At 43.5% G+C, this 26,896-nt stretch overlaps 4 protein-coding genes across 4 annotated transcripts in view; 2 read left to right on the top strand and 2 right to left on the bottom strand.

The window, feature by feature from the left end:
• LOC309550684 (uncharacterized protein) overlaps window positions 1–26,896 on the bottom strand; it is a 1,024,308-nt gene that overhangs the window by 443,985 nt on the left and 553,427 nt on the right. The gene's annotated exons all lie outside the window — the stretch shown is intronic.
• LOC309550736 (uncharacterized protein) overlaps window positions 1–26,896 on the top strand; it is an 851,482-nt gene that overhangs the window by 588,051 nt on the left and 236,535 nt on the right. The window lies entirely within an intron of this gene.
• The window catches only part of LOC309550715 (uncharacterized protein), a 523,380-nt gene that overhangs the window by 277,987 nt on the left and 218,497 nt on the right, over window positions 1–26,896 (bottom strand). The gene's annotated exons all lie outside the window — the stretch shown is intronic.
• LOC309550755 (uncharacterized protein) overlaps window positions 18,480–26,896 on the top strand; it is a 318,095-nt gene continuing 309,678 nt past the window's right edge. The window contains exon 1 of the mRNA XM_082251093.1: window positions 18,480–18,662. Coding sequence (XP_082107219.1) covers window positions 18,606–18,662 — 57 coding nt within the window. The 5' untranslated portion in view covers window positions 18,480–18,605. The remainder of the gene's footprint in view (window positions 18,663–26,896) is intronic.

Genomic DNA, 26,896 nt, shown 5'->3' with positions numbered 1-26,896 from the left:
AAGAATTCCCAGCACCGCTCACCTCTCCTGTCAGCAGCTCCATCATCTTCTTGGTGACTTCTAGAATCTTCTGCATGTTGTGTCTCTCAGGTTTTAGGGAGTCACTGTGATGGTCATATGATCACCTGACTTTAGAAGAGGAAATCTCTGTATTGAGGAAGCAATAGGAATATCATGCTAGAATCCCAGAATCCTCCTCACCTCTCCAGTCAGATCTGTGGTTTATTAATAGAGATAAGAGTGATGTCATGTGACCTCCCAGAATCCTCCTCACCTCTCCGGTCAGCAGGTAGATGATCTCCAGGGTGAGGTTTAGTATCTTCTCAGTCATGTGACTCTGGTCCTCCTCCATCCTCATTGATCATGTGATCTATACAGGTTTCCCTGTAAACCAATAATTGATGAGAGAGAATGATGTGGACTGTACTGGTTGTACAATATTAGGATGGGGATGTATGGGGGATAATATGAGGGAAGAATGGACCCCGGTGGGATTACACAGAGGAACATTCAGTTTAGTGTTCTTTTGATCCAGAAGTCTCTTACCTTTGGCTTGACAGATCACAAAGTATGTTTTGCTAGTTTTTGATCTGCTGGTAAAGAGGGACAAATAAGATTATTTTTATGTCTAAACAAACCCCCCCCCCCATCCCACCCCCCACACCTAATACAAGTCAACTGTAAAAAAAAAAAGAGTAATCGAGAAATAAGAATGAGGAGAATGTCCCGGCCCCGTAAGTGGGGAAATGTTCTGCCCCTGAAGGGGTTAATCTAGGTTTCCACACTATATATGTGTGTATCATCATCTGCTGGAGATAAAAGAGGTCACAGTGACTATGGAGGAAGAGGACGGACATGACGGGGGGGGGGGGGTTTACTGGGTGTAAATAGAAAATAAGATCTTATTACCGCCTCTGCTTCCACTTCCAGTAATGGCTTCTCTTTATTTCCTCCCAACTCACCTCTCAACCGGAAAATCTTTTTATATCTGACATCACTTCCTGTTTGTACCTGACATCACTTCCTGTCTGTACCTGACATCACTTCCTGTCTGTATTCAATAGAGACTTCCTGTCTGGGAAGAAGTGAGATTACCACCTTGTGGAGCTCAGAGGAACTGCAGCCCTGAGAAACGTCTGGTAGTGTGAAGTTGTGAACACGGCCTTGTGCTGTGTGTGTATGTGCTGTATATCCTTCCCCTTTCTCTCCTCCCTGAGTGTGTATGAAGAGGCGGAGCTCCTGCTGGAACAGCGGTCGGAGGAGGAAGCCGAGTCTAGGAGGGAGACTGATAGAAAGAGCCTCTGGTGTGACTCTGGTAGCTGAAAAGCTGGGAGTCATATTGCTCTGGTGAGTGGGGAAGCACTACTAAGGGGGCGCCCTCACCATCACGTGTGTAAGAGGTGGAAGAAGGCGTGGCTACACTACAGCTGGCACAGTTTGGAGCACGGAGAACTTTCACACCTTATCAACTTTTCATTCATTTGTGGACTTTTTTTGAGAAGTAGATGCAAAGTGGAAGCAGTGGACTTGCGAGAACACTATATTGAGTACACAATGTTGTATGATTACATGAATTTGCACAGGTTTTTAGGTTATTTAATATAGCAGCAAATATTACGAGATTAAAGAAGTATGTGCAAAATGGAAGCAGTGGATCTGCAGGGAACAGCATCTCGAGCACAAAGCACTTTATGTTGTATATAAATTTGCACATGATTCAGTTTACTTCATTTATTGATAAACGCCAAAAGATCAATGAAGTAGGTGTAAAGTGGGAGCAGTAGATCCGCAGAGAATATTATTTTAAACTCCTAGCACTTTATATATGAAGGTATCCACATACAGTGCTGGGACAAGGTGATACAGGGCCCAGGGCAAAGATGACAAACTGCAGCCCCCCTCCCTTAGGGTTAGGGTCAGGGCGCCCCCATTCCTGCAATAAAACCACTACACCCAGGGCAGCCGCCCCTCCTGCCCACCCCTTTTCCTGGCCCTGTCCACATATTTTAGTGTGTTTGTGATAATTTATGTGCACACACAATAGGACAGCGCTGTGACACATAATGCTCTTCTAGTTGATAAAGGGAATTCTTACCTTTGTTACAGCAGCTGTCCGGTATAAGTTATTTTTGTAGGTATTTGAGTTGTTACACATAGCGCAGGTTTTTTCCATTTATATTGGTGACATAATTGCCCAAATCTGGGGATCAGGAGCCATTTCCACCCTTTACTCTCGGCTGGGGTTCTTTGTATCCATATAACAGATGTTCTACATGACTAAATCTGCAATCAATTTTACTGCAAAATCGAAAGGTGCCAAAATGTCTCCCCCCCCCCCCCCCCCCCAGCAGTAATATATTTCTACCCCCCTTCGTGGGAGTGGAGATGACCCATCTATAAGGATATACAATACATACACACAGCATAAGGCCAAGATGTTTCTCAGGGCTGCAGTTCCTCTGAGCTCCACAAGGTGGTGATATCACGTCTACCCAGACAGGAAGTCTCTATGGAATACAGACAGGAAGTGATGTCAGATACAGACAGGAAGTTCCGGGTGAGAGGTGAGTTGGGAGGAAGTAGAGAGAAGACATTGCTGGAGTTGGAAGCAGAGGAGGTAATAAGATTTTAATTTCTATTTACACCCAGTAACCCCCCCCCCCCCCCGTCATGTCCGTCCTCTTCCTCCATAATCGCTGTGACGTCTTTTATCTCCAGCAGATGATGATACTTATATTTAAATTTCTGCCCTCTTAATAGTCTGATCATATAACTGTGCCCAATGCTCCCATCACCCTAAACCTTCTGGCAGCAGCCGCAATCCACAAAACTTGTTTTCCATTACTCTTCTTCCCAAAACCAATCTCCCCTTCTCCTGAGCCCTCTGGAATGCCCACTCTGTCTGTGACAAACTCACCTCCCTCCATGACCTCTTTATCACAAATTCCTTTAACTTATTTGCCATTACTGAAATCTGGCTTCATGAATCCGACACTGCTTCTCCTGCTTCCCTCCCCCATGATGGCCTTCTCTGGACTCACTCTTCCAGACCTACGCAGCTCCTAACAGGTACTTCACCCACCTACCCCTATGCAAAACGTGCTTAAGAGCGCAGCTACATTTCAGAAAACATAGCTGCACTTTTAAGCACCTGTGGCATAAGACTAAGTCCCAGAATGACTTCAACCAATATAAATCTGCCCTCCGAAAATGCTACTCTTGCCTCTTCACTGCCAAGCAGACAACGCTTCTCTACCTTCAACTCTCTTCTTCGTCCTCCTCTGCCTCCACTCTCCAACTCACTCACTGCCCAGGAGATCACCAATCACTTCAACAATAAGATTGATGCAATTCATGAAGAGATCTCCAATGTACAGATGCATCCCCCACTTAACACCCCATGTCCAATCATTACCTCCCCATTCAATCCTGCAACTATTGATGAGGCTGCTAAATTTTCTCTAACTCCCACCTGCCCCCTGGACCCTGCTTCCGCGCAAGTGCTACAGTCACCCTCTGAATTTATTCTACACTACTTTATACTAACCCACATCCTAAATCTCTCCCTCTGTTCTGGCACCTTCCCCAACTCTCTAAAACATGCACTAGTCTCCCTCATCCTTAAAAAGCCCTCTCTGGACCCCATGCTCGCCTCCTTCATTCCCCTTTTCCTCCAGACTCCTTGAAAGCCTGGTCTACAACTGACTGAGTGACCATTTGATTGAGAACAATTTCGCAATCCCCTTCTGTCTGGATTTCGCTCTCAACACTCCACAGAAACTGCTCTCCTTACAGAGAACAGCTAAAACCAATGGAAACTTTTCTGTACTCCTAATCCTGGACCTCTCTGCTGCCTTTGATACAGTGGACCACCCCTCCTCTTCAAAAAACTCCACTCCTTTGGTCCCTGTGACTGTACTCTTCACTGGTTCTCATCCAACCTATCACACTGCACCTTCAGTGTCACCTACAATTCGACTCCCTCTTCTCTTCCTTACTCTCTGGGGTTCCCCAAGGTTCTGTTCTTGGACCTCTCCTATTCTCAGTCTACACCTCCTCTCTGGGTCAATTGATTGCCTCCCATGGCTTTTAATACCATTTCTATGCTGACACCACCCAAATCTATCTCTCTACCCTTCAGCTCACTCCATCAGCCTCCTAACGTATCACTAATTTACTAACAGACATATCAGTCTGGATGTCACTCCACTTCCTCTAACTCAATCTATCCAAAACTGAGCTCATAATATTTCCTCCTCCACATGCCTCTTCCCCTGATTTCTCTGTCAAAATGGACGGCACAACTATCAACCCGTCCACCCATGCCAAGGTTCTATTTGTAATTCTGTACTCTGAATTATCCTTTCTGCTCCATATCCATTCACGTCCACAGCTTAGCGCTTCAACCTCCACAACATCTCCAAAACACGCCCTTCCTAACCAATGACACCACAAAGCTCCAAATCTACTCCCTCGTTGCCTCGAATACTGCAACTCTCTCTTCATTTGGCTTTCCCTTACATAGGTTATCCCCTTTTAGTATGAATGCTATTACAAGACTCATACACCTTACAAACCGCTCAGCGTCTGCCACCCCTCTTTGCCAATCCCTCCATTGGCTGCCACTCACCCAACAAATTAAATTCAAAATACTAACAATAACTTACAAAGCCATCCACAACTCGGCCCCCAGCTTAACCTAGTCTCACAAAACCAAGCAAATGGTTCTCTTTGTTTCTCCCAGGATCTCCTGCTCTCTAGCTCCCTTGTCACCTCCTCCCATGCTCGCCTCCAGGACTTCTCCCAAGCCTCTCCTATCCTATGGAACTCCCTATCTCCTTCTCTGTTTGCCTTTTGATGATCCCTGAGAACTCATCTCTTCAAAGAAGCCTATTGTGCCCACACCTAACAACTGTACTTTTATTTTCTCCATCAGCCCATCCCCCACAGTCATTACCTTTTTGTATCACTTGACCCTTCCTCCTAGATTGTAAGCTCTAAAGAGCAGGACCTTCTGATTCCTCCTGTATTAAATTGTATTGTAACTGTATTGCCTGCTTTCATGTTGTAAAGTGTTGCACAAATTGTTGGCGCTATATAAATCCTGTATAATGATAAATGTAGTCCCATGCAGGTAGTTGTTCTTGAATGTACAGCAACGCCTCTATTACCCCCCTCACATCCACATCCTATTATTGTGTGACCAATACCATCCAAATAATTCTTACTTTCATTTCCCAAAGTTATCCGTCTACAAGGAGACCTGTATAGATCAAATGATGGCACCAATGAAGATGGAGGAGGACCGGAGTCACATGACTGAGATGATACTAAACCTCACCCTGGAGATCATCTACCTGCTGACCGGAGAGGTGAGGAGGATTCTGGGAGGTCACATGACATCCCTCTTATCTCTATTAATAAAACACAGAGCTGACCGGAGAGGTGAGGAGGATTCTGGGAGGTCACATGACACCACTCTTATCTCAATTAATAAAACGCAGACCTGACCGGAGAGGTGAGGAGGATTCTGGGAGGACACATGACATCACTCTTATCTCTATTAATAAAACGCAGACCTGACCGGAGAGGTGAGGAGGATTCTGGGAGGTCACATGACATTACTATTATCTCTATTAATAAAACACATTCCTGACCGGAGAGGTGAGAAGGATTCTGGGAGGTCACATGACATCACTCTTATCTCTATTAATAAAACACAGACCTGACCAGAGAGGTGAGGGGGATTCTGGGAGGTCACATGACATCACTCTTATCTCTATAAATAAGACAGACCTGACCGGAGAGTTGAAGAGGATTCTGGGAGGTCACATGACATCACTCTTATCTCTATAAATAAGACAGACCTGACCGGAGAGGTGAAGAGGATTCTGGGAGGTCACATGACATCACTCTTATCACTATTTATAAAACACAGACCTGACCAGAGAGGTGAGGAGGATTCTGGGAGGTCACATGACATCACTCTTATCTCAATAAATAAAACACAGACCTGGCCGGAGAAGTGAGGAGGATTCTGGGATTCTAACATGATATTCCTATTGGTTCCTCAATACAGAGATTTCCTCTTGTGAAGTCAGGTGATCATATGACCATCACAGTGCCTCCATGTGATTCCCTAAATCCTGAGAGACACAACATGCAGAAGATTCTAGAAGTCACCAAGAAGATGATGGAGCTGCTGACAGGAGAGGTGAGCGGTGCTGGGAATTCTTTTTTGTAATTTTATTTTTATTGAATTTCCCAAAAATAAAGAGGAAAATAGTCAATGGTTTGAATTACGCAAACAGCATGAAGAGGGTATATAGATATTACAGCATTGTGACGGGAGTTACTTTGGGCGGGGGGCTTGTGGAACCCAGATTACCTTAGAGAGGTTGGGAAACTCCTTGCCCAGCTCCCCCGGCCCCTCCTATGTGTAAGTGACCATGTGTCTATTAGGGGCACAGGGTGACCCAGAAACCCAGTTGGGTCTGCACTAACCAGACTCACAGTACAACCACACTGGACTCAGCATTTCCTGTTACCCCGGTTATCCTGGGTTCTATATGTGTGATTTGTGTTGAAAGAATGAAGGGGGCTCTTTCACTTAGGACCATAATATTTATGAACAATATTCCTCAAGAAATATATTATGATACATTGGTTGGACCTTTTCAGGCTGCTTGTAGGAGTTTATCTAATACAGTAAACCATTGCTAGATAGTTTGAGGTGGGGTGGGGTTTTGTTGTTAAGTGCCTGTATCCGATCGTTCTATTGTTTCTGTCTGCCTTGAGATCAACCTATTATGGGATGTATATGTGTATGTGGATTATATACTAAAGGGGAGGGGGGATTGTCCCAGAGTGTATAACTCTTTGTGCCTGTGTTTGAATAAACAGTCTTATGCTTCTTACCACCCTACATTGATGTCTTGACAAGTGACTGGGTGGGCTAAGGGATCTTGGATCGTACTGGTACCAGGCAAGGGAAGCTTATACGGCGGACATACTCTTCTTAAGTACGGGGTCCGTCACAAAAGAGAAGAGGGTATAAAGGTATTACGCCATGAAGAGGGTATATAAATATTATAGCATGATATATCATGACTTGATAAAGTGCATGGGTGCGAAACATGTCATCACATCAACTGTCCAAGCTTGCCTTCCATTATGGGACCCCGAGGCTTCCTCTGGTTCTTCCTACTCCCACCCACTGGCCAACCGTGATATCACCCGAGCCCATTGCTGCGCTCCGTCTGGTTCCTCAAGTGGCAGTATTGTATTTCCCAGGGCTTTTGTATTGGCGCCCCTCTATTAGCCCTTCCATTAATGCCCAGGGACCTATTGCAGTGGTATTGTTGGCTTTTTCATTAACTTGACTGTTCTTATCCATCACATTGTGGGTAATAAACTGTTGTGAGACTTTTACCCTTAATAGACCTGGCTGTTGTTGTCACAGTCCTGCAGATAATTCTCCTTCTAGTGACCACTGGGGGCACCTAGCGTGGTCTTTTGTTTTGTGTATGCCTGTATCTTGCACTATACAAAGTGTATTTTGACAGCTGCATAGGTTTGTCCTGGTCTTCCCATGAATCCATCTATGATCTGTGCCCTCAGCGCTCGGTATACATGTATGTTTAAAGTGACCCAACTGAAATCTATTGGCTTCGGCCCAGGGCAGCATCCTTCCATAGGACAGGGAGTCTGGGATTGAAGGATTATATAAAAGGTAAGCAGGAGAGAACATGGGGAAGAAAGAAAATACCGTGTGCAACATTTTTTCCATATGGACAACATAAATAGCATAGAGGAGGAGGATTGTTTCAGTGGAGAGGTCATGGTGGAGTCAGCTGACCATAATAAAGGGCATGGGTGAGTGGGGTAGATAAGCCCAAATTCTATTTCAGACCAGCGACTGGGTGGGGGATGGACAGACTAGGACATGAAAGTCTGGAGGTGGGAGGCATAATAATAATTTAACCATTTACCACCCGAAGGCCATCATATGACATCCTGGACTTGAAGTGGTGATATCTGGATGATGGGTGCAGCTACAGGCATCAGCCAGATATCTTTCTTTTCAGCCAGTGATTCCCTATCTTGTAAAAGCCCTAGCTGGTCATGAGCCACTTGATTTACAGGCTGCGGGAGGGGATGTCCTCCCCCTCCCTGCTGCCCTCCAGTGCCATAGAGCTGACCATAGAATGGATGGTCCCCGGCCATCTCTATGCTCCTGGGAGGCCGAAAGCAACATTATGACATCACTTCCGGCGCTGGCAGATGTAAACACTGCCAGTTTTTCATCCTGGGAAGCAGAGATCAATGTTTTTTTTAATCTCATGCTTTCCAGGGTAGAAGAGATATCTGGGGTCTACGTGACCCCAGATTTCTCCATAAAGAGGACCTGTCACGCCTCATTCTTATTACAAGGGATGTGTACATTTCTTGTAATAGGAATAAAAGTGATAAAAAAAAATAGAGTTGGTGTAGAAATAAAAAATAGGGTCTTTGTTGAAAAAACATATATATTTTTTTTAATGTTTGGGGGTTCTGAGTATTTTTTAGCAAATAAATGCTGATTTTGACATGTAGGAGAGAAATGCCAGAATTGGCCCGGATGGGAAGTGGTTAACAGGTCAGGTGCTCCCAGACCGCCCCTAGATCTCAGCCAAAGCAAAGTGGATTGTGCTATGTGATGGGACTTATGGTGCCATATAAATGTAACAGAAGAAGGACCGAGCACCAAGACAAAACTTAAAGCTCAATCGCCCAGCGATCTGTACTTGTACACAGGTGTGCTCCTGCACAGCAATAATAAAAGAAGCATCCGCCTAAATAAGTGTAAACTGTATATAGGTGCTTATTGAAAAATAAGCACAAGCAGCGCTATACCTAAAACCAAACACTTAATATGATTGGATGACTAAACTTATCGCATACAGTCATAAGTCTCTTACAAAGGAAATTTAAAATATAGAAATGTATATATGTATACAAAATCAGAGTCTGTGATAAAGAAAGTCCATCACCACCAGAACTTCATGTGGGGTTGCTATGGAATATATAATCCCGGTGTAAACAACACTGGTCGGTATGCACCTCCACCTCACCGCGTGTGAGACACCCAAGTATACACGCTTACCAGATAGCTCTGTTAGTGAAGCCTGTAAGATCTATTCCCATCCGGACTCTCCCAATGAGAGTGTGTATGTGTGTATTTTTCAATACGCACCTATATACAATATAAATGTAACAAAGGTACTTTGCAGCAATTTCAGCCGAGAAAGAGGGACTTGGACCGGGAGAGTCTCCAATAGGTACAGCAGTTTGGGGAGGAACCACATTTTGAGGACATTTACCGCGCCTAGCCAGGAGATATTATACAGTAAGCATCCCATTGTTTCAGGGATAAATGTATGTCTTGAAATAAAGAAGGAAGGTTAGCTTAGTATAATGAGGAGAAGGTGTCACATGAATAACGAGGGATTTGAGGGAACAGGTACACTAGTGATACGAGTAAGCGGATTGTAAGGTGCCCAGAGTTGTGGGAGGAATGTTGATAGAAAGATCCTCGATCTTAGAAGTATTAATCTGATACCCCGGCAGTGTACTCAGGTAGATGATTGACAATTATTAGCAGTTATAATTTATACACAGCATGTTTGTTACAATGAATGTTTTATTATATATTCAGAGTGGAAACCTCAGGGATGATAATATTGATGTTAAAGAAGAGTATAAAGAGGAGGATGAGGAGTATGGAGAGATGGAGGAGTTTTCAGAAGGACACAAGGATATGATGGAGCCACCTAATACCAGGAACCCACCAGAGAGATGTCCCCGTCCTCTGTATTCCCGGGATTCCACACAGGAAGGTCACACCATCCCTCACTGTTACAAGGTTGGTGCGATGGAGTATCTAGAACATGGACTTGTGGAGATGATGTGTGGATTATTTTATGTGAGCTTATATTTTACAGATGATTTTTCTCTCATTTTCTTTAGGGTGAAGATCTGATAGATATAAAAGTTGAGGTTAAAGCAGAAGAAGAAGAAGAAGAGCGGTATGTGAGGGATGATCAGCAGTCTATGGAGGAGGATGGAATAACGGGGACATTTATAGAGGAGGACACTCCTACAGAGATCAGCACAGGTGGGTCATTAACACTAAATACATTCCTCCACCCATACTGCTCACTGATTGGTCCAGAGTGCCCAGGTCTAGTAAGATCTCTGACCGCAATTTTCCCAGATTTGCTTGCTCTGATATTTGCTGGCTGTGCTGGGTGGAGGGATATGTCTGTATAGTCTCAGACCCAAGTCACTGAGTGCAGTCTCAGGAAATGGGAGGCAGCGGTGTGGGACCTTTGCAATTTGTCTCATGTAACATATAAGATTCCACTGATTACTGAATACCAATATTATGAGTCCTGGCCCCCACACTATATACTCTATGTTGTACATTACATACTCCTGACCCCTGCACTATATACTCTATGCAGTGGCATCACTAGGGTTGGTGTCACCCGGTGCGGTAACTCACGGTGTCACCCCAACCCCTTTCAATAATGTTTTTTGTTTTTTTTTACTAATGTAACGTGTAAATCATAGCTCCCATGTAACACTAAATGTAATGGCAATAGCGACATTAATAACTAGGAGAATTAAAATGACCTTTAAATTACAATATCATATGAAAATAATAAAATACAGCTGTCAGGTCCCCATGCATCTCTATGGGGGAAATGGATGGGAACGGACCGTCTGTCTGTTCTCATCCGATCCCATCCCCTGGACGGATGGAAAATAGGGTTTCCATCCGTCCAGATTTAATGGATCGGATTAGATGTCAGTGGACATAGAGATGCATGGGGTGACCGCTCAGATCCGCCAAAAAAACTGACAGGCAGATCTGAACGGTCCGCCTGTGTGAAAGGGTCCTTACATATAAAGACCAAAGTGCATTTCCTTAGTGCAAATTCATATACTGTACAGTACTCTATTCAAAATATATATGCAATATTCATACATAATATTTGTATTATTCAAAAAAAGTGCAATTACATTTACTCATAAAAAAGTGCCAATGTGGAAAATAGTGCAATTAAACGTAATGTGCCCAGACAGATATAAGGTGCCCAGACAGATATAAGGTGCCCAGACAGATAGAAGGTGCCCAGACAGATATAAAGTGCCCAGACAGATTGAAAGTGCCCAGACAGATAGAAGGTTCCCAGACAGATAGAAGGTGCCCAGACAGATATAAAGTGCCCAGACAGATAGAAGGTTCCCAGACAGATAGAAGGTGCCCAGACAGATAGAAGGTGCCCAGACAGATAGAAGGTGCCCAGACAGATATAAAGTGCCCAGACAGATAGAAGGTTCCCAGACAGATAGAAGGTGCCGAGACAGATAGAAGGTGCCCAGACAGATAGAAGGTGCCCAGACAGATAGAAGGTGCCCAGACAGATATAAAGTGCCCAGACAGATATAAGGTGCCCAGACAGATATAAGGTGCTTCTTTTTGATTTGTGCTGTTAAAGAGTCCGTAACTTCAGTGTGTTTTATTTATCAGATGCAGTGCTTGTCTCCCTCTCAGCAATCAGTTTATTCACCCTTAGGGCTCTTTCACACATGTGGACCATTCAGATCCGCCTGTCTGTTTTTTTGGCTGATCTGAATGGTCCCTCCATGCATCCCTATGGGGCATTGAATGTCAGCGGAGACATGTCCGCTGACATCTGATCTGATCCATCAAATCTGGACAGATGGAAACCCTATTTTCCATCCGTTCAGCGGATCGGATGAGAACGGACCGACGGTCCGTTCCCATCCGATTCCCCCATAGAGATGCATGGGGACCTGACAGCTGTGTCTCTGCACACAGCGGAGAACAGCTGTCATCCTCCTGCTCAGCAGGGGATCGGCGGATCGATCCCCCGCTGAGATGGACGGACAGTGTGAAAGGGGCCTTAGTGTCAGTGTGAATTTGCTATTCCTCCTCCTTTGTGCAAGGGCCACTCCCCAGACAGATTCGGGCCTGCAAGGACCCCCTGCGTCTTGAGTACAGTACAGATGTCCTTCTAGTGGGTCTCCCCTGTGTCATCTTTCATGCACTGGGGAGAGAAATATAAAAAAATTGCATCCAGACAAAGAAACTGTCAGAATTAATAATAAATTAATAATATCTCGCTGTGCCTCCATTATGTCAGAATGTTTATACTGCTCTGAATATAACAGTGTCTATTTATGTCAATAAGCAAAGATCTGTGCGGAAGGAGACTCTCAACTTATATCCATAAATTAATATGTAGCGAATTCTTTTATTGATTAATTTCTTTTTAAAAGCGTATACCAATCTTAGGGAAAACAGTTTATATATAAGAATATTTATTCACCAGACATGTAATCACAATAAATGATCAGACTTGAGATGACACAAAAAAAAATAACTTCACAAAAATACAAACTTCAGACAATAAATGCAATGTGATTTGTAGCTCAATAATGAAAGTGAAAATAAAGCAAGATTACGTTTTTCCCAGATGTAGTAGCATAAACCATAGATAAGTACAGTGGGTACGGAAAGTATTCAGACCCCCTTAAATTTTTCACTCTTTGTTATATTGCAGCCATTTGCTAAAATCATTTAAGTTCATTCTTCTTCCTCATGAATGTACACATAGCACCCCATACTGACAGAAAAACACAGAATTGTTGACATTGTTGCAGATTTATTAAAAAAGAAAAACTGAAATATCACATGGTCCTAAGTATTCAGACCCTTTGCTGTGACACTCATATATTTAACTCAGGTGCTTTCCATTTCTTCTGATCATCCTTGAGATGGTTCTACACCTTCATTTGAGTCCAGCTGTGTTTGATTATACTGATTGGACTTGATTAGGAAAGCCACACACCTGTCTATATAAGACCTTCCAGATCACAATGCATGTCAGAGCAAATGAGAATCATGAGGTCAAAGGAGCTGCCTGAAGAGCTCAGAGACAGAATTGTGGCAAGGCACAGATCTGGCCAAGGTTACAAAAAGATTTCTGCTGCACTTAAGGTTCCTAAGAGCACAGTGGCCTCCATAATCCTCAAATGGAAGACGTTTGGGACGACCAGAACCCTTCCTAGAGCTGGCCGTCCGGCCAAACTGAGCTATCGGGGGAGAAGAGCCTTGGTGAGAGAGGTAAAGAAGAACCCAAAGATCACTGTGGCTGAGCTCCAGAGATGCAGTCAGGAGATGGGAGAAAGTTGTAGAAAGTCAACCATCACTGCAGCCCTCCACCAGTCGGGGCTTTATGGCAGAGTGGCCCGACGGAAGCCTCTCCTCAGTGTAAGACACATGAAAGCCCGCATGGAGTTTGCTAAAAAACACCTGAAGGACTCCAAGATGGTGAGAAATAAGATTCTCTGGTCTGATGAGACCAAAATAGAACTTTTTGGCCTTAATTCTAAGCGGTATGTGTGGAGAAAACTAGGCACTGCTCATCACCTGTCCAATACAGTCCCAACAGTGAAGCATGGTGGTGGCAGCATCATGCTGTGGGGGTGTTTTTCAGCTGCAGGGACAGGACGACTGGTTGCAATCGAGGGAAAGATGAATGCGGCCAAGTACAGGGATATCCTGGACAAAAACCTTCTCCAGAGTGCTCTGGACCTCAGACTGGGCCGAAGGTTTACCTTCTAACAAGACAATGACCCTAAGCACACAGCTAAAATAATGAAGGAGTGGCTTCACAACAACTCCGTGACTGTTCTTGAATGGCCCAGCCAGAGCCCTGACTTAAACCCAATTGAGCATCTCTGGAGAGACCTAAAAATGGCTGTCCACCAACGTTTACCATCCAACCTGACAGAACTGGAGAGGATCTGCAAGGAGAAATGGCAGAGGATTCCCAAATCCAGGTGTGAAAGACTTGTTGCATCTTTCCCAAAAAGACTCCTGGCTGTATTAGATCAAAAGGGGGCTTCTACTAAATACTGAGCAAAGGGTCTGAATACTTAGGACCATGTGATATTTCAGTTTTTCTTTTTTAATAAATCTGCAACAATGTCAACAATTCTGTGTTTTTCTGTCAGTATGGGGTGCTATGTGCACATTCATGAGGAAGAAGAATGAAGTTAAATGATTTTAGCAAATGGCTGCAATATAACAAAGAGTGAAAAATTTAAGGGGGTCTGAATACTTTCCGTACCCACTGTATACTATGCAATCAGACCACAATTGTCTGCGCAGTGAGACTAATACGCCAATATGCGCTAAATCTGATAATAATAAAAATGTTTAAAAAGCAAAAATCATCTCTCAGAAAAAACTATACATATGGTTTATACGGCTGGGATTGTACTCTCGTTACCCTTTAGCATGAAATGTAAAACATTTAAGGAAGTACATAAACAATATTGAATAATAATCAAATAATTAGCAAGGCATATTTACCATATTTAAAATGGCAGCTAGCTTAGAATGGTCGTTATCAGAGTCCTTAAGATGGCTGCATTTCCAAGATGGTGGCCAATTAGGGAGGAGTTTCATTTGGTGTCCCTCAAAGGTTCAGATACATGATGGAGCAAAATGGAGTCTGTGTAGATGAGTCTATGCATAGCTGTAGTAGCGTGTGTGTTGTATGTGTGATGTATATTGGGCAAAATGTCATGTGTCATGTGTCTCTCTCATCTGGACTTTTATATGGTATAGAACAAAGGACTATTAAAATTACCATAAGTTAAACCCAGAAGGAGTAACATGATCCCCATTGGTTGGAACATCGTATTCATTAACTGGTGATGTCATAGGGTCACACCTCTTGGTTGACTAGTATATTAAAATTAAATAAAGATTTCTCCATTTAAGACTATTATAAAACAACATAAAATGTAACCATGCCCTCATCTATTATATGTCCATTTAATATCCACCAGGTATCCGAATAAAGATTAAATCTGGTAACACCATCTTAATATTTAATATATCTTATGTAATATATATATATATATATATATATATATATATATATATATATATATATATATACTGGAAATGACTTTCTAACCTAAGACTTCAACTAGTAGCAGTCAGTCACAGTCACCAGAGATGGCAGTCTTGCATTGCCCTTAGCTTTGGCATATAGCAATATAGCAGCATTATTTATCTTCAAATAAACTTTGCACCTTATATTGATAAAGAGGTAACAATTCAGACCTCCTAGAGCCTAGCAAGGCTACAAATGTTTATGATGCTTTCTTCAACTTATAATTTACAAATGTTTACTGAAGCCTCTCTTGACATACAGATAAGATACCTTGGTATAGCGTCTTAGACTTATATCTAAGGAAAGTCAACAGACTATTTATTTATTACCTTAGGTCAACACAGCATGTCTGGGGTAAACCTGTTGAATAGGCACTTTTAAAGGAGGTTTGAACTTTTAACAACCTTTAACAAAATTGACGCCACTGCTCAACATTTCTATGTAAAATAGAATATCTATATATTATATAACTATGCCAAAATTCAATTTTTCTTTTATTTAATGTACCCAATAACCCTGACAAAACATACCCAAAAGAGGAGCTGGGAATAACGCAGAGAGACGGTCTGGATGCGTTTTTTTTATATTTCTCTCCCCAGTGCATGAAAGATGACACAGGGGAGACCCACTAGAAGGACATCTGTACTGTACTCAAAATGCAGGGGGTCCTTGCAGGCCCAAATCTGTCTGGGGAGTGGCCCTGGCTTGCACACTGAGGAGGAGGAATAGTTCACACTGACACTGTCTAAGGATGAAACTTACTGCTGCCTGAGAGTGACATGATACAGAAAATGGGTTCAGAGATTATGGACATGATGGAGATGGTCAAAGGCTAAGGACACAGCTGACAGCAAAGGCTTCTCACCTAGCCATGAATCTGTACAATGATCTGTGTATGGGGGAGGGGAGGGAGGCCACTGTGGTTTGCTCAGTACACACACACACAAGTGTGTGTGTCCCTGAGAATGGCTGCTGCTCGCCCCCCACCCTCACAAAAAACAACACAGAAAAAGCCCAGCTATTGTCGTTTCCCCAGAGATGGAGCTGCAGAGAGCCCAAATTTCACAGTAGACAGGTTCCTCTGCTTTCATGAACTCCAGCTTCACATGTGCTGCAGAGTTTAGCTCAAGAGAGCCCTGCCATATTCATCTTCACCTCTACTAGGCTGCCCACGCCCCCTCTCCGACACCCGTCCAATCAGAGAGAGGCAAACACCACCTGACCTCCTCGCATACTAAATCCATTGGAAAGGAGAAGGCAGGGGGAGGATCTGATAAAGCTCTGAAGTTAACCTGTGTGTTACCCCAGCGCTGTGGGGGTTTTACAATGCATTGCAGAGCCTAGGCAGAAGACGAGACGTACACTCAGTACTTTGCGGCGCAGCGGCAATGCGATGCCGGCCAGCATAGATGAGAGGCACAGTGGTGTCACCCTCCCCCTGGTGGACACCCTGGTGTGGACCGCCCCCCCCCCCCGCACCCCCCTTGTGGCACCTCTGACTCTATGTTGTACATTACATACTCCTGACCTCTGCACTATATACTTTGTTGTACATTACATACTCCTGATCCCTGTACTATATACTATATGTTGTACATTACATACTCCTGACCTCTGCACTATATACTTTGTTGTACATTACATACTCCTGATCCCTGTACTATATACTCTATGTTGTACATGACATACTCCTGACCCCTGCACTATATAATCTATGTTGTACATTACATACTCCTGATCCCTGCACTATATACTATATGTTGTACATTACATACTCCTGACCCCTGCACTATATACTCTATATTGTACATTACATACTCCTGACCCCTGCACTATATACTCTATGTTGTACATTACATACTCCTGACCCCTGCACTATATACTTTATACTGTACATTACATACCCCTGCACTATATACTTTATGTTGTACATAATTCCGAAACTATATAGTCCTAACTTTTGTATCCTATATAATAAGTTGTACATTACATAGGCCTTACTTCTTTTGCACCCATTTTCTACCAGCTGGACATTTTATATCTGATGATATTATGGGAGGACAGACTTTTACATGTTGATAATAATGTGATAACATCCTCAAATTTTGGAACCTTAAACAGAAAGTGATATTTGGGGAGTAGTCAGTAACCCAATGATGGAGGTCTTCAGAACCGGTCTAGTCTTCATCCTCACTCTCTGACCTCTGGTGGGGCTCAGCCCCGCTTTTATTCATGACTAAATCATGGACTAAATAAGGAAGTGCAGGACTTCTTGTGTTGGGAAGATGGCAATGAGTGATAGAGGGGGAGGGGGACACTCGTCCTATAATCCCCTCATCACTGTCACTCCTATAAAAGACAGTTCTCGTTGTTTCCTCACTCTCTGACTAAGGTCCATGAATAAAGAAATGAACTGGTAGGAGATCAGAGGACCCATTTACTAGTTACCTTGAGGGTGGAATTGTAAGATCCTCAGAGACAAAGCTGCCTGATGTGAGCGGAGTCCTGGTTTAGGGGAACCAATCTGCTGATGTCTGGTAATAATCTTTGTATTTCTATTTTAGTACATGGACGGGAGATGAGGAAAACCTCAGAGGATTCTCTCACTTTGTCTCCAGACTGTAAAGTAGAAGATGAGAACATCACACAGTATAGTCCAGGAGAAAACCCGGCTACCTCAAATGTCCATCCGGCACCACACAGTGTAGATGGACCATCGTATTCCTCTTATCCTGAGGAACCTCAGACTGTGAGGAACGGTCCCGTCCTTCCAACAAAGAGGTTTTACTGTACTGAGTGCGGGAAGTGTTTCCAGTTTAAATGCAATCTTGATGTGCACAAAATATCTTGCACAGGTGAGAAGCCATATTCCTGTCCTGAGTGTGGGAAATGTTTTTCAGACAGGTCCAGTCTGTACCTACATCGGAGATTACACACAGGGGAAAAGCCATATTCCTGTAATGAGTGCGGGAAATGTTTTTCACGAAAGTCCCATTTAATCATACATCAGAGATCTCACACGGGGGAGAAGCCATATTCCTGCCCTGAGTGCGGAAAATGTTTTTCAGACAAGTCCGTTCTTTACAAACATCAGAGATCGCACATGGGGCAGGAGCCACTTTCCTGTTCTGAGTGTGGGAAAAGTTTTTCACAGATGTCCAGTCTTGCCAGACATCAGAAGTCTCACATGGATGAAAAGACTTATTCCTGTCCTGAGTGTGGGAAAGTTTTTCCAACAAAAAGACATTTTGTTATTCATCAGAGATGTCACACGGGGGAGAAGCCATATAACTGTCCTGAGTGTGGGAAAGGCTTTTCACAGAAGTCCCATCTTCACACACATCAGCAACTGCACACGGGGCTGAAACCATTTTCCTGTTCAGATTGTGGGAAATGTTTTGTACGAAAATCAAACCTTGTTACACATCAGAGGTCTCACACGGGGGAGAAGCCGTATTCCTGTCCTGAGTGTGGGAAATGTTTTTCACAGAAGTCCATTCTTAACACACATCAGAGATCTCACACGGGGGAGAAGCCGTATTCCTGTCCTGAGTGTGGGAAATGTTTTTCACAGAAGTCCAATCTTTACAAACATCAGAGATCTCACACAGGGAAGAAGTTACTTTCCTGTCCTGAATGAGGGAATTGTTCCTCACTGAAGTCCTGTCTTCTTGTACATCAGGGATCCCACACAACCCTTGAGATGTATTAGTGCCCTGAGTGCGGGAAATGTCTTCTATATGAATGTTGGTAGACATGTGGGGAAGAAGCACACCAAGATATACACCTCAGATATACTCCATGGCTGATCTTCATCATGTAAGAAACACTTCATAAGGAGATCAGAGATCACCAAAGACATGGATGAAGTGTTGTGCTGTGTTGGCCATTGATGGCAGTAGAAAAATAAAAATGGAGTCTGTGGCGGAACCGCGTGGCACCCCGACTAGGTGCTTCCTGCCTTCCAAACCGTGATTCCTGCCCTCCAAACCCTTCCGGGCAGACTGAGAGCTAATAGCAGCCCCTTTTACCCCAAACATCGTACACAGACAAGATGTGAGGTAAAATCCAATGGAATGAATGTTTATTGAAACTCAGACACATACTTCATACCGTACAGGAGGACATCCCCTCCTGATCATATTACCCTAACAATACAAACTGTAAATAAGAATATATTTAACATAACTAACGAACAGCCAACATAAACTACGCTACTCCCCCTCTAGCAACTGATAACTTACAGTGATATACTTAACATGAGCTAATTAATTGGTCACTTAAACCAGCCTAGGTGGAGGGGACAATACTAGCAGACAGACAGGGACAATGGAACAATGGGAGAAATCTACTTACCATAAACACGTTATAGCAGGAGGCCCCAGTGGTTTGAGCTGATTACATAACACCTACAGTCATTGCTGGTTTGAGGCACTGAGGCCCCAAATATGGAAATGGAACCTCCAGTTCCCGGAGTCTGTGTGTTTTGGGGAGACATTAACATGAATCAGAAACAAGGCCACTCCATGGATCCCCCAGGCATACACCTTCCAAAGAGTAGTGTTCCCTTAAATGTCAGGGCCCATAGTCACTGGGTAAGAGGCTCACTCCCAGTCCTCTCCAAAAGCCTCTGTCCTGGTTAGGTCTGTCACAGAGTCATTACCTTTCATTGGCTGAGTACATTTTGTAGTGTGAGCTTTCAGAAACATTTAGAGGTCTATTTAAAAATACAAAAATAGTTGAATCAGTGTGACCAACATTCGCCCAGCTGTGACAAGTTTTGGCAATATTTTATATGATTATTGGCTCCATCTAGTGGCCATAATGCTTTATTGTACTATTTTTACTGATGGGGGGTATTTCAGGAAAAATACGGTAATATGGCCACTAGATGGAGCTGGCGATCATAGGAAATCACTGTGGTAATTAAAATACAGCCAGAATTTTTAACAGCTGAATAAATGTTTGTCACATTCGTCCAATGAATTTTCTGTAAATCAGGGAAAATAAAGAAGGGAGGTTAGTGAAAGCAGCGCAGATTACACACACTACACATTGTTAGTTACATGGTTAACCCTTTGATTGCCCCTAGATATTAACCCCTTCCCAGCCAGTGTCATTAGTACAGTGACCGTGTATAGTATTATTGATCAATGTATTAGTGTCACTAGTGATGTCAGTGTCAGTTAATGCCCCTCCCAGTGAATGTCAGCTAGCGCCAAATTGTCCACCACACTATTACAGTCCCACTATAAGTTGCTGATTACCACTATTACCAGTTTAACGTCAAAGCTGTGTAAATTCCACGATAGTTTGTAGACTATAACTTTCATTTAAACCAATTAATATACACTTCATGGGATTTTTTTTTTTTATACCAAAGACATGTAGCAGAATACAGTTGGACCTAAACTTATACAGACATTTAGATTTTTTTTTTTTGTTGTATAATTTTCTGTTTATTGGATATATTTTATAATAGAAATATTGTTTTTTTTTTGTTTTCTTTTTTTTTTTTTTTTTCAAAATGTATGATTTTTTGTTTATATAATAAAAAATAAACCCAGTTGTGATTAAAGGCCACAAAAAAGCTTTATTTGTGCGAAAAAAATGATATAAATGTCATTTGTCTACGGTGTTGCATGACCACACAATTACCAGTTAAAGTAGCGCACTGCTGAATAGCAAAAAAAATGCTCTGGTCATGAAGGGGGTAAAACCTTCAAGAGCTTAAGTGGTTAAACCAATCATTCATTTAAAACTAAAAATGTGCATTTGGCCATTTGATGGCGCTAAGTATAATAGAAATTGGTGTCATCACCCGGGCTCGTCGGCCTCCTGCTTCAGGGGGTGTGGCCAGATGGGCACCTTTCTACACATATGGTGGACTTGTCCTAAAGTGCGCCTCTTTAGGATGAGGGTACACTCTTATTTTTTCAGGTACGACGGTCATTGTTACCAAAGATGCAAGTGTTACCCTACTGAATAAACCAGTAGAAAATGTTCTGAGACACACACAGACCTTAATATACTTCATGTTCTTCCCCATGACTAAGCTCCGGGGGCGGAGTAAAACATGTTGGGGGCGTGGCCTGGTGTGAGCTCAGGCTGAGGTTCTCATACACCTTAGGACTCCATGGATGTGCGGCACCAGCGATCTTTTCTCTCTTCCTTAATATACTTCATGTTCTTGGCGGCCAAAATTGCTATTGGGACCGCCTGGAAAAGCCCAGATATAGACATCGTCCTAACGAAGTGTAAGCTCACATGGATAATATTAAATTAAAGAATGGTTTGTGTCTTCCGAGACAAACAACCCCTATTCCACATAATATGGTCTCCTTGGCTCCCCTATCTGCAGGTTCCAAACACAAAGTGCTGACTCCAGGAATGGCTGGCGGTAGATCCCCAGACAGACTTACTTTTCTTTCTTTCTTTCAGTTGCAGTTTTTGAGTCACATGTCCTTAAAAAAAGTGCACTGCTAACGTCTCAAAAGCACCTGAAAAGTGCCGAAAAAGTGCTGTGTATGTAAACGATCGCCTTGTAGAACAACCCATTCAGTTTATAATAGAAATAAAAGGCAAAACATTTGTGTATACCGTATGTGTGTGTATGTGTGTATACAGTGGGTACGGAAAGTATTCAGACCCCCTTAAATTTTTCACTCTTTTTTATATTGCAGCCATTTGCTAAAATCATTTAAGTTCATTCTTCTTCCTCATGAATGTACACATAGCTCCCCATATTGACGGAAAAACACAGAATTGTTGACATTGTTGCAGATTTATTAAAAAAGAAAAACTGAAATATCACATGGTCCTAAGTATTCAGACCCTTTGCTGCGACACTCATATATTTAACTCAGGTGCTTTCCATTTCTTCTGATCATCCTTGAGATGGTTCTACACCTTCATTTGAGTCCAGCTGTGTTTGATTGTACTGATTGGACTTGATTAGGAAAGCCACACACCTGTCTATATAAGACCTTCCAGATCACAATGCATGTCAGAGCAAATGAGAATCATGAGGTCAAAAGGAACTGCCTGAAGAGCTCAGAGACAGAATTGTGGCAAGGCACAGATCTGGCCAAGGTTACAAAAAGATTTCTGCTGCACTTAAGGTTCCTAAGAGCACAGTGGCCTCCATAATCCTCAAATGGAAGACGTTTGGAACGACCAGAACCCTTCCTAGAGCTGGCCGTCCGGCCAAACTGAGCTATCGGGGGAGAAGAGCCTTGGTGAAAGAGGTAAAGAAGAACCCAAAGATCACTGTGGCTGAGCTCCAGAGATGCAGTCAGGAGATGGGAGAAAGTTGTAGAAAGTCAACCATCACTGCAGCCCTCCACCAGTCGGGGCTTTATGGCAGAGTGGCCCGACGGAAGCCTCTCCTCAGTGTAAGACACATGAAAGCCCGCATGGAGTTTGCTAAAAAACACCTGAAGGACTCCAAGATGGTGAGAAATAAGATTCTCTGGTCTGATGAGACCAAAATAGAACTTTTTGGCCTTAATTATAAGCGGTATGTGTGGAGAAAACCAGGCACTGCTCATCACCTGTCCAATACAGTCCCAACAGTGAAGCATGGTGGTGGCAGCATCATGCTGTGGGGGTGTTTTTCAGCTGCAGGGACAAGACGACTGGTTGCAATCGAGGGAAAGATGAATGCGGCCAAGTACAGGGATATCCTGGACAAAAACCTTCTCCAGAGTGCTCTGGACCTCAGACTGGGCCGAAGGTTTACCTTCCAACAAGACAATGACCCTAAGCACACAGCTAAAATAACGAAGGAGTGGCTTCACAACAACTCTGTGACTGTTCTTGAATGGCCCAGCCAGAGCCCTGACTTAAACCCAATTGAGCATCTCTGGAGAGACCTAAAAATGGCTGTCCACCAACGTTTACCATCCAACCTGACAGAACTGGAGAGGATCTGCAAGGAGGAATGGCAGAGGATCCCCAAATCCAGGTGTGAAAGACTTGTTGCATCTTTCCCAAAAAGACTCCTGGCTGTATTAGATCAAAAGGGGGCTTCTACTAAATACTGAGCAAAGGGTCTGAATACTTAGGACCATGTGATATTTCAGTTTTTCTTTTTTAATAAATCTGCAACAATGTCAACAATTCTGTGTTTTTCTGTCAGTATGGGGTGCTATGTGTACATTCATGAGGAAGAAGAATGAACTTAAATGATTTTAGCAAATGGCTGCAATATAACAAAGAGTGAAAAATTTAAGGGGGTCTGAATACTTTCTGTACCCACTATATATATATATATATATATATATAAACAGGTGCATCTCATATATACAGTTCACTGCTGTTTCTCCTCCCCCAGTTCTTAAGAAAAGAGAAGAATGTAATGTGTATATATATATATATATATATAGATACACACATCTGTATACCTTTTTCCCCTTTTTTATAAGTGATCCCATTCCTCTGTTCTCAGCTGCCTAAGAGCTGGGGCAAGATAAACAGCAGCACCCTGATCTTCCCAGTGAACGGCTGTGCAGGGGGCGGTGTGTCAGGATAAGACTGATCATTGGAGGAGAGTAGGCTGAGTTCCCAGCACAGCTAGAGAATGTGGCACAGCAGGGACATTTCTGGAATATAAAATGTTGGGTACTCTGTAAAACACCTAAACATATATATTGTGAAAGCAGAGGTCCTGGAGAATAAAAGGGTGGAAGTTACATTTTATATGTCACATGGTAATAACCCAATAGTTCATCAATTGTAACTTTCAGTAACAAATACAATAAATGTAATATTAGAGGACATACAGTGTTTTATTTCTTATTTTTTGGTAAAATATAAGAGATGAGGTTGTGCTGAGTAAATTGATACCCAGCATGTCCAGCCTTATAATTGTGTGTGCTGATGAAATGATGACTAACTTTGGTATCCAGAAATGTCCCATAGATGGCGCTTTAAAAGCCTTTCCAGGTCCTGTGTGTAGAGGGAACTCTGAATAATGGATGTAGAATGGCATGCATGGCATTATGTAATATGTGCAATCAATGTTTTTGTTTTATGTTTGTGTGTACACGGGAACAAAGATTTTGGGGCGGGGTTTTAGTTTTTGGGTGTAATTTTTTTTTTACTTTTATTACTTAACTTTTTATCATTTCATAATAGACCAATAGCCCCCCTATGTGATAGCATTTTATTGTGACAGGTTCTCTTTAATGAGACATCAGGAATCTATCTGCCCTCTACTGAAGATAATGGAGAGCAGATCATTCTCCATTCACAGCTTCTCCAGCCACAGCGGTCAGGAATTATAGCACTGAACCCGCAAGTCACCTAATACACATCACTTCCGGGTTCATTCTAGCTAGTCTGGTCTTTCTGCATTCTACCCAGTGGCATCCAGCATGCCACCATTAATCACAGCTGTTGTGAGCCATAGAAAGGAGATTGAGGACACATTGGAGGGGCAGTGGGGGTGGCATATAAAGGAACCGATGCCCTCCATTTTCCTCCTGCAGCCACTGCATGCTGGTAGGAGGGAGTAGCTGGCTTTCAGTGGCTACAGGAGAAAACTAGAAAGCATTGGTTCCGCTATATGCAGACCTGCTGTTCCTCGTATCTAGTCAAACCCAATGTGACAGGGGAGCATTAGACTGGGTCACTATTGAGACCCCTGCAACCCCTGTAGTTACACTTCTGCTTGCTGACATTGCTAGTTCAGTTTAGCTCAGGAATGGGCAAGCTGCGGCCCAGCGGACCTTTTAATCCGGCCCGCGGAGCGCACAGCCGCAGACCGGTACCGTGGATCAAACGGTACTGTGCCGCCCGAGGAACTTGGGCAGTGGCGGCCAGGGTGCACAGAGAAGTGCGCCCCGAGCCCGCCCATTGTGTGACAATAGCGAATGAAAATTTGCTATTGTCACACGGATCCTCCTCCTGGCCAATCAGGAAGCGGGTCCTCCCGCTTCCTGATTGGCCGAAAGGCAAACCCCATGCCATTGTCCGAGAAGGAGGCGGGAGGACAGAGGACTCGAGGAGACGTCGGGGGACTGAAGAGAAGCGCTGCCTGAGGTAAGTGCACTGGTTTCGCGGGGGGCGCACTGGTCTCGCGGGGGGGGGGGGGCATATCTGCATTGAAAGTGGGCATGCTGGCATATCTGCATTGAAAGGGGGCCCCTGGCATATCTGCATTGAAAGAGGGCATGCTGGCATATCTGCATTGAAAGGGGGCCCCTGGCATATCTGCAGCGAAAGGGGGCACGCTGGCATATCTGCATTGAAAGGGGGCACGCTGGCATATCTGCATTGAAAGGGGGCACGCTGGCATATCTGCATTTAAAGGGGGCATGCTGGCATCTCTGCATTGAAAGGGGGCACACATACACACCGTCCATCTACTCTATGGTTCGGCCCCCGGGTCCAATATATGAACCCATTGTGGCCCTCGAGTCAAAAAGTTTGCCCACCCCTGGTTTAGCTGCTGCTAGGAGGTGGGACACCGCTTTTCTTATATTGCTGCTTAAAACCATTTGTGAGAAGTGAAATATGTAGGTGAGGCTTTGTGTGGCTGTGGTCTGCGTGTGGGCGGGAACACAGGGGGGCCTGATGATCTCCTATTGTCAGTCCACCCCTGCACCCAACTTTTCTGCTAGTGTGGCTCTCCCATATTTAAGGACTGGACTAACCACAGGTTCCCCTAAGTATGCAGATCAACCATCCTGGCCTCCACCCACTGACTTCTAGAAGTTTCTCTAAACTTCCAGAACCAGGGGGAGACACCAGAGATGCCTATGTGAATCAGCCACAAAAAACAAAGAAGGGGAAGGTGCAAACCCTAGTGCATAATCAGTAAACACAGAATGTATTAATATTAAAAGCAACCAATAAAATGCATGCTCAAAAAGGTGCAGAAGTATACAGCATGTACATACAAGGATTCACGAGGCAGAAAACCCAAGTGTTTCTGCAACCTCACATAAGCATGCTAACACAATTTGACGGCGCACTCCCTTCTTCAGAGCTGTGCTAACCAGCGCAACCAAATACCTCGTGTTTAAATGCAGCAAAGCACACCAAAATCTGCCCCCTACTAGCAGGAAGGGAGTAGCCGAAAGAATAAAAACCCTAATATATTAAATGTATATGTAGATGGAAGCTGTGGCAATCAGGGGAGAGATGGTTGGGCCCTGCAGGAATCATCAGCACTGGGACCCCTCTGTGCTCTGTCTCCCCATTGCCACTGTGAGATCCGGCAAGCTGTCAGATGGCCATGGACTGCAAGCTGCCGGGATCCCGGAAACTGGAAGTGAAGCCGCACTCCTGGTTTCGTGTGTGCTCCTGTGTTCCCCAGGGGCAATGGAAAAGCAGTAACCGGAGACACAAGGGCCAAATACCAGGGGGAACAGCCGCAATGTGACCCAGGATGCAAAAGACAACAATATTGATGATAAAAGCACCGTCACATGGAAGCCCCAGTGTACTGGCCGGAAACCAGAAGTAGCAGAACACGTCACTTCCGGTCTAACATAGTAAACACACGAGTGTCCCCACAGCGGTGGTCACAGATGGGAAAAAAAGGATTTGTGAAAATAATAAAAATAGAAAATACATTTTAAAAAATTAAAAAATATCAAAATGAAAATAAAAATAATAAAAGTAAATTAATTGAGATGACAGATTAATATACATAGAAGGAGAATAAATAGATTAAAAAAAATTATAAAAATACAATAAAAATTGTGTGTGTAATTACAATGGATGTACACACACATCTGTACATGAATGATCCCCCATGTGTGTCCAGCGGCAACGTCTGTATGCAGTAAACACCGGGCATTATGGGGGCTTATTCTCAAATTTATTACACAATCTATCTAAAA

Source organism: Pelophylax lessonae (genome assembly GCF_965119305.1).
Source record: "Pelophylax lessonae genome assembly, chromosome: 3".
NCBI lineage: Eukaryota > Metazoa > Chordata > Amphibia > Anura > Ranidae > Pelophylax > Pelophylax lessonae.
The sequence above is the reverse complement of the archived record's forward strand: the minus strand, read 5'-3'. Positions and strand labels throughout refer to the sequence as shown.